At 40.4% G+C, this 13,291-nt stretch overlaps 1 protein-coding gene across 2 annotated transcripts; it reads left to right on the top strand.

The window, feature by feature from the left end:
- Positions 1-6,205: 6,205 nt before the first annotated feature.
- Smp_026830.1 (hypothetical protein) lies at positions 6,206-7,090 on the top strand (the record flags this gene model as incomplete). 2 transcript variants are annotated; one of them, XM_018791805.1, is made up of 2 exons in its annotated part: positions 6,206-6,435; positions 6,473-7,090. In XM_018791805.1, the coding sequence occupies 2 exons, from the start codon at positions 6,367-6,369 to the stop codon at positions 6,647-6,649; spliced, it is 246 nt and encodes an 81-aa protein (XP_018645032.1). The 2 variants fall into 2 exon arrangements, with proteins under 2 accessions (XP_018645032.1, XP_018645031.1); XM_018791806.1 differs by having other exon boundaries at positions 6,367-6,439; positions 6,480-6,649.
- Positions 7,091-13,291: the final 6,201 nt, after the last annotated feature.

The following is a 13,291-nucleotide window of genomic DNA, read 5'->3' as shown; positions in this document are numbered from 1 at the left end:
TGATGTTTCGGAACCTTACGAAACGCTAGAACGATCGATTCTGAGACGCGGAGAGCTAACTGATCGACGAATGTTAGACCAACTACTTAATAACATGGACTTGCGACCTGGTTCTGCGACAGATATGTTGCTTAGCATGAGAGAAGTTAGTGGCCAAAGGGCTTTCGATTAAGGCCTATTCAAACAACTTTCTTATCTAAACTTCAGCAACAGGTGCAACCAGTTCTCGTCTCGTTTCAAAACAAGTCCATAAACGAGCTGCCTGCATCTGCCAACCGCATGCTTGAAATCATGAAGGCCTCTAACGCTGGGGTCTTTTCAGTCCAAGAAAACCCTCAAGAGAAACAGAATGGCATTTCGGACCTATGTCATACACTAACACGTTTCCTTGGGTTACATAATGGCCGCAAACGGTCACAAACCCCGCGAAGAAGCACTTCACGTAGGCGATCTGACTCCAGACGATGAGAAATAGATAACTTCGACTGGTTCTGGTACCATAACCAGCATGGAAACTCTTCAAGCGATTGCAGAAAACCCTGCAATTATCCGAACTCCAAATCCACCGACACGAAAAGCATTTCGGTAAACTTCTCAGCCGGCACGCGTTAACGTTAATCGTAGCCGGTGAACATAGCCGCGTTTTATACATCACAGATGTGACCACGAAAGATCGCTTCTCCGTCGATACTGGTGCAGAAGTTAGCGTTCTTTCTGCGATTTCTAACGACAGGATTCATGAATATGTTTTAAGCTTACAGGCGATAAATGGAAAGACAATCACTACATATGGAAAAAGGTATGTCTACCTGTCATGTCCAAGCGAATACATAAGTACGGGTAACTCCCAGGACCTATTATTGGACGATTATTTTATAACTATTCAGAAACTAGATTATGTATATCTAAATTCATCTTATTATAAGCTTCATTCTGACCTATTGATTATTGTTATACGATTTACTGTTCCTAAATTATACTCAGTTTATTAATTATTGTCTCCCACGTTCACAGCCACATTTGGCCTGATCCTGTACAAATAATATTTTCCATTTTATGGTGTGATGTGGTCTGTCTGTCTGGTATATAAACAGAGTATGTTTGAAATAAACGATCCGCATAACAGAAGCTGTCATTGGTGTTCTGGACTCAAGTGGAAGGGCTAGGTGGATAAAGGACCAATAAGGACGCGAGATTACTCATACCGATTGGACGTCCTTGATCGTCACAGTGTTAAGGTCGGAAAAGTCGTATCTCCATTGGTGAATAATTCACGTGATAAAAGCCGGACATAGAAATCGATAACGAATTGTCATACGTCCTTCGTTTATTTGATAAGTCACAACACATTCAAATAGAAAAATGATGATATCAATTGTAGGATACGATAAGTCCAATGTATTTCATTAACTTCCTCGTTACTTATGTACAAGTTGCTGGGTTTGATCATTTTGAATTATTATCAAAACTTTGAATTTGATAAAATATTCTATCAAGTGATTAATAAACTACTTTCTCTGAGTAACTATGAAACAATCTTATACAATGGAAATGTAATATTGAGAAGATTCGGTTGTAAAGATGAGGCAAACTAATCATGATTTTTGTATTGAAGTAATGAGACCAACTATGTACTTCAGTATTTATTCAATGTATTCAAAACAGTATAGACTTCTTTACTTGAATTTTATTTTTTTATACACATAAATATTGGTACAAAGAGGCACCAGATAAATATGCGCCACATAAACCAAATGAGATTGGTGTGAGGGCTGTGATACTGTCCAGGTACCCATCCACTTGATTTTCGCGGTTGTAGATGTTTCTATGCCAATCATCGGTAAAGACCTGCTAAAACACCACGATCTACCCTTTGATACACGCAAACGAAGGTTAGTAGACGGAATCACTAAGTTTATCTGTCTACGTAGCTCCTTTATCTGGTTGCAAATTATCTCCAGTAACAATTAAAGACACCATAGACCCCTTATATCAACCATACCTGGATAGGTATTCTAAGATATATCAACCGCAACCGAAATTGTCGTGTGTAACCAGCAATGTTATACATCACATCACGACTACAGGACCACCTGTATTCTCAAAAGCACGACGACTAGCTCCCGAAAAGCTTAGGTTGGCTAAAAACGAATTCGATAACATGATTTAGGAATCACTCAACCGTCAAACAGCCCATGGTAATCTCCCTTGCACACGGTCCCTAAAAAGGACAGCAACGATTGGCGTCCAACTGGTGATCATCGGCGTCTGAATGCTAAAACCATTCCCGGTCGTTACCCGTTGCCTCATATTCACGATTTGACAGCTAAATTGAAAGGTACAACTGTCTTTTTGTAAAGCAACTTAAAGCCTATAACCAAATCCCTCTAGACGGTTCATACCGAAATACGCATCCCTTATGAAACCGCTAACCGACCAACTCCGTGGAAATGCGAAGCCCATTAATCTGGACGACATCGCGCGAAAAGCGTTCTCCACAGTTAAGGAACTTATCGCAAATGCAACCATGAAGGTGCATCAGAACACTCAAGCACCCATTAGTATCGCCGTAGACGCATCCGACTCAGCAATCGGAGGAGTCTTACAACAATGGGTAAACCACTCTAGGCAACCTTTAAGATTTTTCTCGAGACGGTTGCTAGAAACTGAATCTAGGTACAGCACTTTCGGTAAGGAACTCCTAGCTATGTATTGTGCTGTACGACATTTCCAACACTATATCGAATGCAGAGAATTTACACTCTTTACTGATCATAAACCTCTTATTTTCTCTTTAAGCTCATCTTCAGACAAGTGCTCACCTCTTGAGTCTCGAAAACTGGACTACATTTCGCAGTTTACTACAGATATACAACATATTTATGGATCAAACAATGTAGTTGCAGACGACTAGTCTCTTATAAGTTCCTCGAACAGTCACCGAGGCATCGACCTTCTTAAACACACCCAGCTTCAAAAAGAAGACACTGATCTTCAGGTAGGGATCGCCCTATCGTGCCGAACGTTATTGACGCAACGTCGTCAATACGTTGCACAAACTTCTCATCCAGGTGTTCGTGCATCCATCAAGCTCATAGCAGAACGGTTCTGCTGGCCTGGTATGAATAAAGACGTAAGGGAGTGTGCACGCTCCTGTGCGAGCTGCCAGAAATCTAAGGTCTTTAGACACAACAAATGTCCCTTAGGCTCTTTCAAAACCCCTGATGCTCGTTTCGACCACGTTCATCTGGATTTGGTAAGACCTTTACCAGATTCAAATGGATACTCTTATCTTTTAACCTGTGTAGACCGTTTCACACGATGGCCAGAAGCAGTACCTATTAAGGATATTACTGCTGAAACAGTGGCTCGCGCATTCGTCTAACGATCAGTAGCAAATTCCGGCTGCCCTTCAACCATCACTACAGACCGCGGACGCCAGAGTGAATCTAGACTTTTCTGTTGTCTGGCCACACTATTAGGAATCACTCGCTTCCGAACGACCGCCTATCACCCTCAAGCGAACAGGTTGGTAGAACGCTTATACCGACAACTAAATGCTTCGCTATCAATTGCAAACTTTTCACAGTGGACGGACGCTCTTCCACTCGTCTGGCTAGGTATTGTCAATGCAGCGAAAGCTGACATTGAATTCTATGCAGCACAACTGGTTTATGGAACGACACACCAACTTCCAGGAGAATTCGTGGATCCTTCGTCTTCTTCAATGAACTTGGATCTAAACCCCTACACGAGCAGGCTAACAAACACAATGCGTTTAGTCAAACGTGTTTCTACTTAACCTCAATCAACGGATGTTTTCGTTCAAACTGACTTATGATATAATACACATGTCTTCGTACGTCAAGACTCACATCGACGACCCCTCGAATCAGCATACGAAAGACCCTTCAAAGTTCTTCAGCACGAACCTCAATACTATGTAGTCAATGAGAACAGCACTAACGACAGCATCAGCATCGATCGCCTCAAAGCGGCGTATTAAAGTGGAAATCTTACCCACGTCGATTTTCCTTCGGTTCAATCGAACGACACGGCTCCTATACTTGTAGTACCCCGTCCGACAGCCGACACGTACGTTGATACTTGATCAGCGCCTGAAAATAAACTTAGGTTAACGCGTTCTAGAAGCAGAGTAAGATTTCCAGAACATTTGAACGACTATTGCACGTAAGGCACAAGCTTTATCCCGATTTTCGCTTGCCCTACATATTATAGAAATATTTAATATGCTCATTTTTGAATATCTATTCACAAAAAAATTTTTACTAATAAGAGTTTTTAGTTGTTTTAGAAAAGAAAAAAACATTTTTTGAATTGCTTTTACGCTGGCGCAAGCGTATTAGTTTATTTACCATTGTTCCGCTCACCTTGTGTCTTTGCGCAAGTACGAGTGTATTTCGATATGCACTCACACTTTCGATTTTTCTTTCTTTTCCAGGACGGCTGGAGCAAGCTATCAGAAGAGTGTTTACCAACGACAAACTCGTTGGGTTTAAACTACTGGCTGGCCACGTCAAAGGGTCATCACTACCTCACTAGGGGGAAGTGATCTGTAGCTATAAATAAATTCCCAAAGTCAATAGCTCTGAGTGTGTTCGACAATCGGTGCTGACCACATTAGTTTTAGTGGACTCATTTAGCTGAAGGCGTTCGGTCATGCATCCGTACCAGATCATGTTTTGGAACGGTGAGCGCAACATCTCCTACGATCATTAGCCAGATTAGATCAGTCACTTCTTGATATATTGATATCCCATCAAATATATCTTCTAACCTCCTCGCTTCTGACTTCTGATTTTAACTGGGTGGGCGCGATTCAATCATATGTGTTACTGGTAAAGTGTTGTCAAACTACAATACCGGTGGTATCTTCAACACTTTTAAAAGCTTCTTAAGAAAGGACTGGCTTATGCCGTAGGCTTTCTGTGCCTACTATACAAATCTGAATGTGATTAGTGAATTGCCGAATTTCTTCACCAGGACATGCAATATCAGCACTTTTTCATAAATTAAAAGCGAGACTAAATCTGTGAAGCACTACAAACAGCAAGGATCGATAAAGTTCGTTTAATTTCTTATTTTTACTACTGAGACTGAAGTTTTCATTGCCAGTGTAATATTGAAAGTTGTATTGGGAAATTAAGAAGAACCGTATTTTAAATAGCGCGTTACTTTCGACGTAATGGTGTTTAGCTATATAAGTGTGATCAATAAAAGTCATTCTCAACTAAACTTCACACTGAAAATCATTGAATAAGGTGCCATTTATATTGTAGTATTTCGACGAAGCTAGAAGGGTGAAGTACTTTAAGTAAATAAGCAAATTTATGGGACAGCTTGCTAGGTGATATTCCTAACTAAAAAATAGGATTTGGTTGTAATATAAAAATTTTCCTATAGGATTTGCTTATATGAACGGCTACATGGGTGTTATTCACGGCATCGAGGGTTTGAATACAATTCTTTATAGTAATATGTGTAGTTGTGGCCTAGTCCCAGTCCCCCTATTTTGGGGTTTTCCTCAAAGTCGTATGAATATTCGTAGTTTCTTTCGAATTTCGGAGTTTTTTTACTATTTATTCGAGCTTTTTTCTACTATGGCTCCCCTAAAGCTGATGAAACTTCCCCCGAAATCAGGCGATTGGTGTAGGCTATAATCCGAATGTTATACATAGTAAATTTGTTAGCGCTCTTTTCTTCCCAATTACGCCGCTGACTTTTTTTGTGCAGGTAGAGTTCAATCTGAAGGCCTATCAATTGATCTTTCACTTCATGATCCGGAATTGGAATTGCTGCTTTTTTCATTTTAGTTTATTGTTAATTATCCCAAAAGTGATTGATATTTTTTCATCCGATTCTATGTTCATCATACTTGTCAGGTATGGAAAAGAAGCATACTCAGACACTTCAAGATGATGAGTTTTGTCAGGGTTTCTAAGGATTTTTCGATGTGACTATAATTTATAGACAAACCGATTGGATTTAGGATAATAGGTTTTGGGTTTGGCGTGGAATTCGTTCATCCATTCGGCTAAGTGAAGCTTCAACATTTTAGATGACGAAAGTTGGTGATGAAGAACCTAGTCTAGCTCCTAACTCTAACCATCAACTGCAAGTCATAACCCTAATTTCTCGCATTAGTTTACAACCCTCACCTAGCTCTAGTAAATAGATGGACACTCCCAAGGTCACTTTATCGCCGCTCGAAAGCCTGTTTTTTTTGGTCATAGATCTCAAATCATTGAGAAACATGTTTTTGTATTTTTGTTTTTTTAAATGTAGGTTTTTTTAATAGCATTAACTTGATTATATCTGTGCGTTCCAATTTCCCAATATACAGAAATGTCTGGAGCTTTTGCGCAAAATAGCTCTAGATACGTAATCGCTCATGAAGCAACAAGTGCCAAGCGCGTAAGTGCTCATAAATTGTCATTCCTCAAGCTCTTAGCTTTTAGATGAGAATGAACATATCATCGAATTAGTTGCTGACCTTGCTAGAAAAGGTCGATTCCGTGAATCGGTCCAACTCCAGGCCGTTCTTCAACGTAATTTAGTTTATCTTGTGTCGTTAGTTGATCAGAATAACTTGGATTCAAAGCAGACAGTCGACACTGACACTTGCTAAATAAGTATCCTTTTATTCAGTGTAATTTACTTCAAGCTCAACTAATTCGGCTTCTATTACTTTTGCCACATGATCTTTCATTTTGATAAATTTATGTACACACTCTGTCATCCTACTGATCTTGCTGTTCATCATTTCTTTTGTTTCTTCTTTCAAGACAACCTTTGTTTTAATTCATCCTTTTGACATAATCAGAACTCTTCATTATCGTACAGTTAAATATTGCTCTTAAAAATGGCCTATATATCAAGTTGGTCCAGACATCGCAATCATTATCTTGTTATTTCAATTCAAAAGTATTGTACTTGTTTTTTATTGATTCCACCGGCTTAAGATCAGTCTGTATATAGTTATGTACATATGTGTGTATTTGTGTATTAACTTTAGCTGTTACTTTCACTAATATCGTTGTCAGATTGGCCTAATAAATAAATTATTTTTAAACAACTTTTGTGAGATTATATATCATTTGAACGACTGTTGCTCATGTAGTTTAATTGACTGTTTTTGTGGAATATAAAGTCGTGAAATACTCACCTAATGTTGAGATAGATAAATCAGCTTACTCAGCTGTCAAAAGGCGCACGTTTGTAAATGATTTATCCAGTCTTGAGATGTTGGTTACTCAAGTTTTCCACTTTCGGTTTTTCAGAAGGTCTCCTTGACTCTTCCAACTTGTGATACCTGTGTTATGAGTGGAATGTCCGTCTTCCAACTTCACATTAGTTTGACCTATCCTACTTTATGGTTTGGAGTTGTTTTTTTGAAGCAGGTATTTGTCAATTAATACCATCTAGTCATAAGTGTTTTCAAAGAATTGTTCACGTATGTTGGGACTACCAAATGAGCAATGAAAAGAATAGACCAAGGGTATTAGATAAAGATGACATGTCGATATGTAAAGTCGTAAATCCCCATTAACTAAGGTGATTGGAACGTGTATTATGTGTCTTTTCAACGAACCACCTCCGTTATCCATTCTCATCAGAGCTGTCTTCACAATGTTATCAGTGACAAAGTCGAAGGCGAATGACGAGATTAACCAATCATACCTAAGCCGCTTCTGGAATGGGATAATGTAGGAAAAGGTAATTGTATGCACTTACTGTCTAAGATGTTTGTGAAGTGAGCCTTCAAGATGTTAATGAATTCCTCAGACGCATCCTATTTGAACAGAAAATCCCAGGTTATAGTCCTCAATTAGACGGAGGCGATCATGATAAGAGGAATCATAACTGTTGGAATGCGATAAGTGTGACGGTATTTTAATGCCAAAATTCCCCGTTAGCTTTAGTAGGTTGACGTGTCTTAACGATTTGTGAGGTACTTGTGGAAACCTAGTATTTATAAATCGGACGTCTCACCAAACAGCAAGTGACTTTGCCCGTCATTTCCATGGAGTTATTAGGTGTAGGAAGGATTTGAAAGTGACCAACTTGGTCTCGTGTGCTGTTACGGGTATGAGGGCTAATATCACTTCCCGGCTGCCCACACCGTGGAAGGGTATTTCTTGAGGGACCTGAAAAAGAAGTTGGATTAGTGTTGGTCTTAACGACCTGGGAACGTGACCGCAGTGCCCAAGGGACAACTGCTTGAGGCCGGTCACGCACGGCATTTTTGTGGGGGATTTTTGACGTGTTAGCTCCGTTCTTCAAAGGACCTTACCGCCGGAGACGGAAATCCGTGGGATAAGATGAGGTGTGCATTTTTAGGGTCGACCTTTTCTAACCCCACCCTTCCTTGTGGGAAGGCAGCATCACTGTCATGCTGGTTGTCTGAAGGAAACACCTTACTACCGTCACACCTCTGTACAGTCGGCAGTACGACTTCGCCTTCGGACCATGGGATTGCTGCTTTTAGTTTTACCGCTCTTCAACCGACTTGTCTGGCATGGTAGGACCTTGAGGAACGATTGTTCCAGCCAGTATAGCTCGATTGTTTCATCACGATAGACAAGCCCGACCACCACGTCAAGGTAGCAGCAACGGTCGGGTAATGCAGAGTCTTCTGACCACTATAAGCAACAATGCAGGCATGTTCGGGATGCGATTCTCTCCCTCGAAGTGCAAAATGTTACTTCAGGATTGGGTTGCATCGACACCTGAACTAATGATAGGGAGTGAAGTAGTTGAGCGTGTTGACAGCTTCACTTATCTTGGGAGTCTCATCAACCCTTGTGGTCTGATTTATGACGAAATCTCAACACGGATACATAAGGCTCGTCTAGCTTTCGCCAACTTGCGTCATTTATGGCGTAGGCGAGATATCCGTCTAGCAACAAAAGGACAGGTTTACTGTGCAGCAGTCCGTTCCGTCCTACTTTATGGCAGTGAAACATGGCCGATAAGAGTAGAGGATATTCGTAGGCTACTAGTATTCGATCATAGGTATCTTCGACGCATTGCTCGTATATCCTGGGACCACCGGGTAAGTAATGCAGTTGTTAGGAAACGGGTACTAGGTAAGGATGGCAAATCGATTGATGAAGTACTGAAACTTCATCAGTTGAGATGGCTGGGACATGTGTTACGTATGCCCAACCACCGACTGCCCCGACGTGCAATGCTTTATGGTGTAGGAGTAGGTTGGAAGAAAGCTAGGGACGGCCAGACCAAAACGTGGCATAAATCCATGAGGTCACTGACAAGTGGACTGGGCCATGTTGGTAGGTGTAGACTACTTGGTTGGGATTCGCCAGATGATAGCAACCGATGGTTAGAGACCTTGAATGACATGGCTCAAATTCGTTTGCAATGGCGAAGGTGCATCCACTCTTTGTGTTCTACCAAATTCTAATCTTCTGAATTCCTCATGTCTTTATCTTTTTCTCTTTCCAAATTTATTTCATTGTATTATACTCCTTCAATAACATCTTCAAACCCTAATCTTTCACATAATGCTTAAACTCTTACTACTTCTACTACTATGGGATTTGAATCGACAACTGTATCTCTGTGCTAATGTGGTATGGCAACTCGAACTGATGTACGTACGTACGAAGTTCTACGTTGTAACTGACTGACTTTCATGGAGTTATGCAAATGCAGCCTGTGGTCATCTATGCTTTTCGGTAGGTTAACAGCTAGGAATTTACCTATCTCGGTTTGGTACTTGGTTGCAACGAAAGCTACAGTCAATTTAATTTCGTTTATCCTGTCAGAACGACAAATTTAATGGTTACTGAGAAGTAAGATGAGATTGACTGAAACCAGGGTATGATCAGAGTCCAGATAAGTAGTCCAAAAGGTACGGAAGTCTTGTGAGCAGCCACTCTAGGAGTAGCTGTTCGCGAAATGATCAGTTTGAGTGGATTCTTAATTTAAGGAGGGAGTGTGCTAGAGAGTGAATCTGCAATGACTGTATCGAAATTTTGTGCATGTCAGAAACCGGTTGTCGTGTACACAAAGCTACAGGCGACTTTCACCATTATCTGGTTTGTGATTGTTGAGTCCTCATTGGACTCCCAAGCGACTCTCCTCTGTAAGTAGAATTCCAACTTTCAAAGTCAAATGTCTGACTAGCATTACAATGTCTGTCGCATGCACTTTCTTGGGAAGGTCATTTAACGAGTGACGGAATCGACCTGTGATTCCATTCGGACTGTAGTCTGTCAAGGTGTAGGCAGTAGAGAAAAGACATCGTTTCCAACACCGAATTTTACTCACTTTGTGCTTTCTAGTCTGAAAGCACAAACGGCCATTAATGGAGATTCATTTGATTATTGTCATCTCTGCTCCAGTGCTTGGTGTGACATCAGTGCCGACCAAATCAGGTAATGTTACCACAGATTCCCCCTATAAACAGTGTGAAGCAAACTGTTCCGATCGACAGGTGGTCTCTGATCTACTGCAAACATCGATGTTAGCAGTTTCCAAATGCATAGCCAAACTTATCTGTTGTCTCATCTGCTTCAGCGTACGAATGTTGGATAAGGCCAGCACGTGACTTTTCGGAAAAACTGGTTTAGATTCCGTATTTGGTGGTAGCATTCAGGGTTTCGACTACTTAGGAACTTGAAGTGGCTTAGACAGGACGGAGCTTTCGACGTAGATGAGCTGCTGAGTAAGTTGGGAGATAGAGATAAATAGAGAATGGAATAGGAGTTTGGTGCTTTCCAAAATCGGCACTTAATAAAAACATTGAGTATCGGTTGAGTATGTAGCTTAGAGAAGCGATTATAGCACCTCATAATTATACATCATATTTGTGAGAAGACTAGGATGCTACCTGAGTGTACAGATTGAAGCACGTGGTTTTCCTAGGGACCCTTTTATCCAGTGGTCATATCCATAAGTGAGCGGGGTTTCAGTCCCGTCGTACCTTATGACTAAAGACAGGCTCATATGTCATTCAATCCCTCTAGATTCTGGACCCCATATGCACCACTGAATTGAAATCAGGGTTCTTTTACTCATCTAGGTAAACAGTCGTTTCCTACAAGTTCGGTATAAGCGCTGGACATTCACTCTCATGAGTCAATTGAAGCTAGATCACCATGGAAAATCCGGAAGCACTAGGCGGCCGTTTCTTCCTATTGTGGTACTCTTCAGCAGTGCGCATCCACGATCCCACCTCACGAGATCCGAACCGAGGACCTATCAGTCTTGCGCGCGAGCGCTTAACCTCTAGAACCACAGAGTCGGCCGACATCCAACGGTGTTAATGTCTAACTGCAACCAATCCACGAAATTGCGCAATCGTCTAGCTTCAATTGACTCATGATTTCAACTATAAAATTACTAAAATCTTCACAAAAATCCCCTTCTCTGAAAGTCTTTATAAGTGCGTAACCGCATAAGGGGATTTTCGGAGGGAGAGTGGACTCAGCCTGTGCAAGAACATTTAGGGATATTGTTTAGGACTGATTTTTAATATTAATTCAAGATTGAAATAGTTTCTTATGCTCATTCAGATCTAGGCACGTGCAATTCGTCAAAATGTTGCAGGTTTATTTATATAGCCTTGAATCACAAATTGTGTGTAGTTTAATGATACTGTCCAACCACAAAAACTGAAGTAAAAGGACGAGTGTCCAAACTGACTTCTGCTACACACACGGACTCTCTGTAGATGTGTTCTTTCGATCTCCAGGAGCTGTATGTCCTACTGACATCTATGTTTCCCTGGTATTGCTGCGGGTGGGAGTGCCTATTATTTCTCTGAAAATGGTCTCAGCTGCTTTTTTAGCCTCTACAGAGGGACTCGTTTCTGTTCTCACGTAAAGTACTTTGTGTTGAAAATGTTAAATCACTAAATTTAAGGTATTAAGGTGAAATTGAGTATTAAATTACTTAAATGTAGTTTTCACTCAGTTGATTTCTGTATTAGTCCAATGAAACTTTCATTTTGTCAAATAATTTGGTTTCGTTTCTGCTCATTTGACTCGAGTGAATTCAGTGTAATGTTTGCGCAGTATAACACTCATCTGTATTCATAATTCTGATGTGACTTTTTGTTCATTCAGTGTAATATCCATTTTTACTAATTTATCGTGAAACTCATTCCGCTTGATGATTTTTTTTTAAAGAAAAATCCCATGGGTTTGATCTGAATATAAGTGAACGAATTTAAATGGTTAATTTTGTTGTGTTTCCGTCAATAATTCCTCTGGAAAAGCTGGAACTCCTTTCTCTACTCAGCAGTGAGGGAAAAAAAGATAAAAGGGAGTCTCATTCATTGTCATCGAAGTCAGGATTGTGAATAATCAGCCGTATAATATTTTTATTCAAGAAGATTATCCTGACGTCCGGTGCTTAAATTACTTTAATCGATTCAGAGGGCCCACTTAGTGGAGTCATAAAACGTTGACCTAAAACCCGTAGTGTATGTAGGCTCCAGGGTACAAAGGGAACAAATGTCATACGAACTTATTTTATTCAATTGATACCATGGAACTGCATTTACATTCCCTTACTATAACGTGAATTAGGGACTTTAAGAGTGGAACCCTAAAAGTCCATCCGCTCCATTTAGTGTATCCGAGCGGTATTCCAGACCACATACGTAACTAAATACTAATCAAGATCATGAAGGGCATGGTTCACTTACACGTTAATATTCTTAAGCTATAAAAATCGTACGAAAAGTTATTTCATGTCACCTAGCCATCAATGGTTTGGTTTCTTACAAGACGCTTTTCTTTTGAAGAACTTACTTGAATTCTGATCATGCTCTGTAGTATGTTGATATTTAGTAGCAAAAAGGTAGCATGCGTGGATAGGTTCTATACTAATCTATATCAGTCTACCGACAAGTGTAGACAAGCACTTAGATGCGCTTGGCTGACGACATTAAAATTCCAGCACATCATAAAATCAGAATTCTCCAAGACAAACTTAAAAAATAATTCATGATATGACGATTAACTCCGCCTGTAGCTCCTCTGGGGGTTACTGCCGGTCCCAAGCCCGGGTAAAGGAGGAGGGTTGGGCATGGGGTTAGCGACCCCATCCCGTAGAAAAGCTAACTCGCTAAAAAAACGCTAACCAGAAAAAATCATTCATGATTAATACTGTTCTTTTTTTAATTGATCATACTCTATAGATAGGTAGGTTGTAATCGCTTTGATCTCTTCTTGATATTTTTCTTTACCACTTATCTTTTCACGTCACGTCAGTTATTTCTAAAGAAACCATAAAATGG

The sequence above is a fragment of the Schistosoma mansoni genome, assembly GCF_000237925.1.
Source record: "Schistosoma mansoni, WGS project CABG00000000 data, chromosome 1 unplaced supercontig 0071, strain Puerto Rico, whole genome shotgun sequence".
Taxonomy (NCBI): Eukaryota; Metazoa; Platyhelminthes; class Trematoda; order Strigeidida; family Schistosomatidae; genus Schistosoma; species Schistosoma mansoni.
Note: the sequence above shows the minus strand (reverse complement) of the source record. Positions and strands in the feature narration are given on the sequence as shown.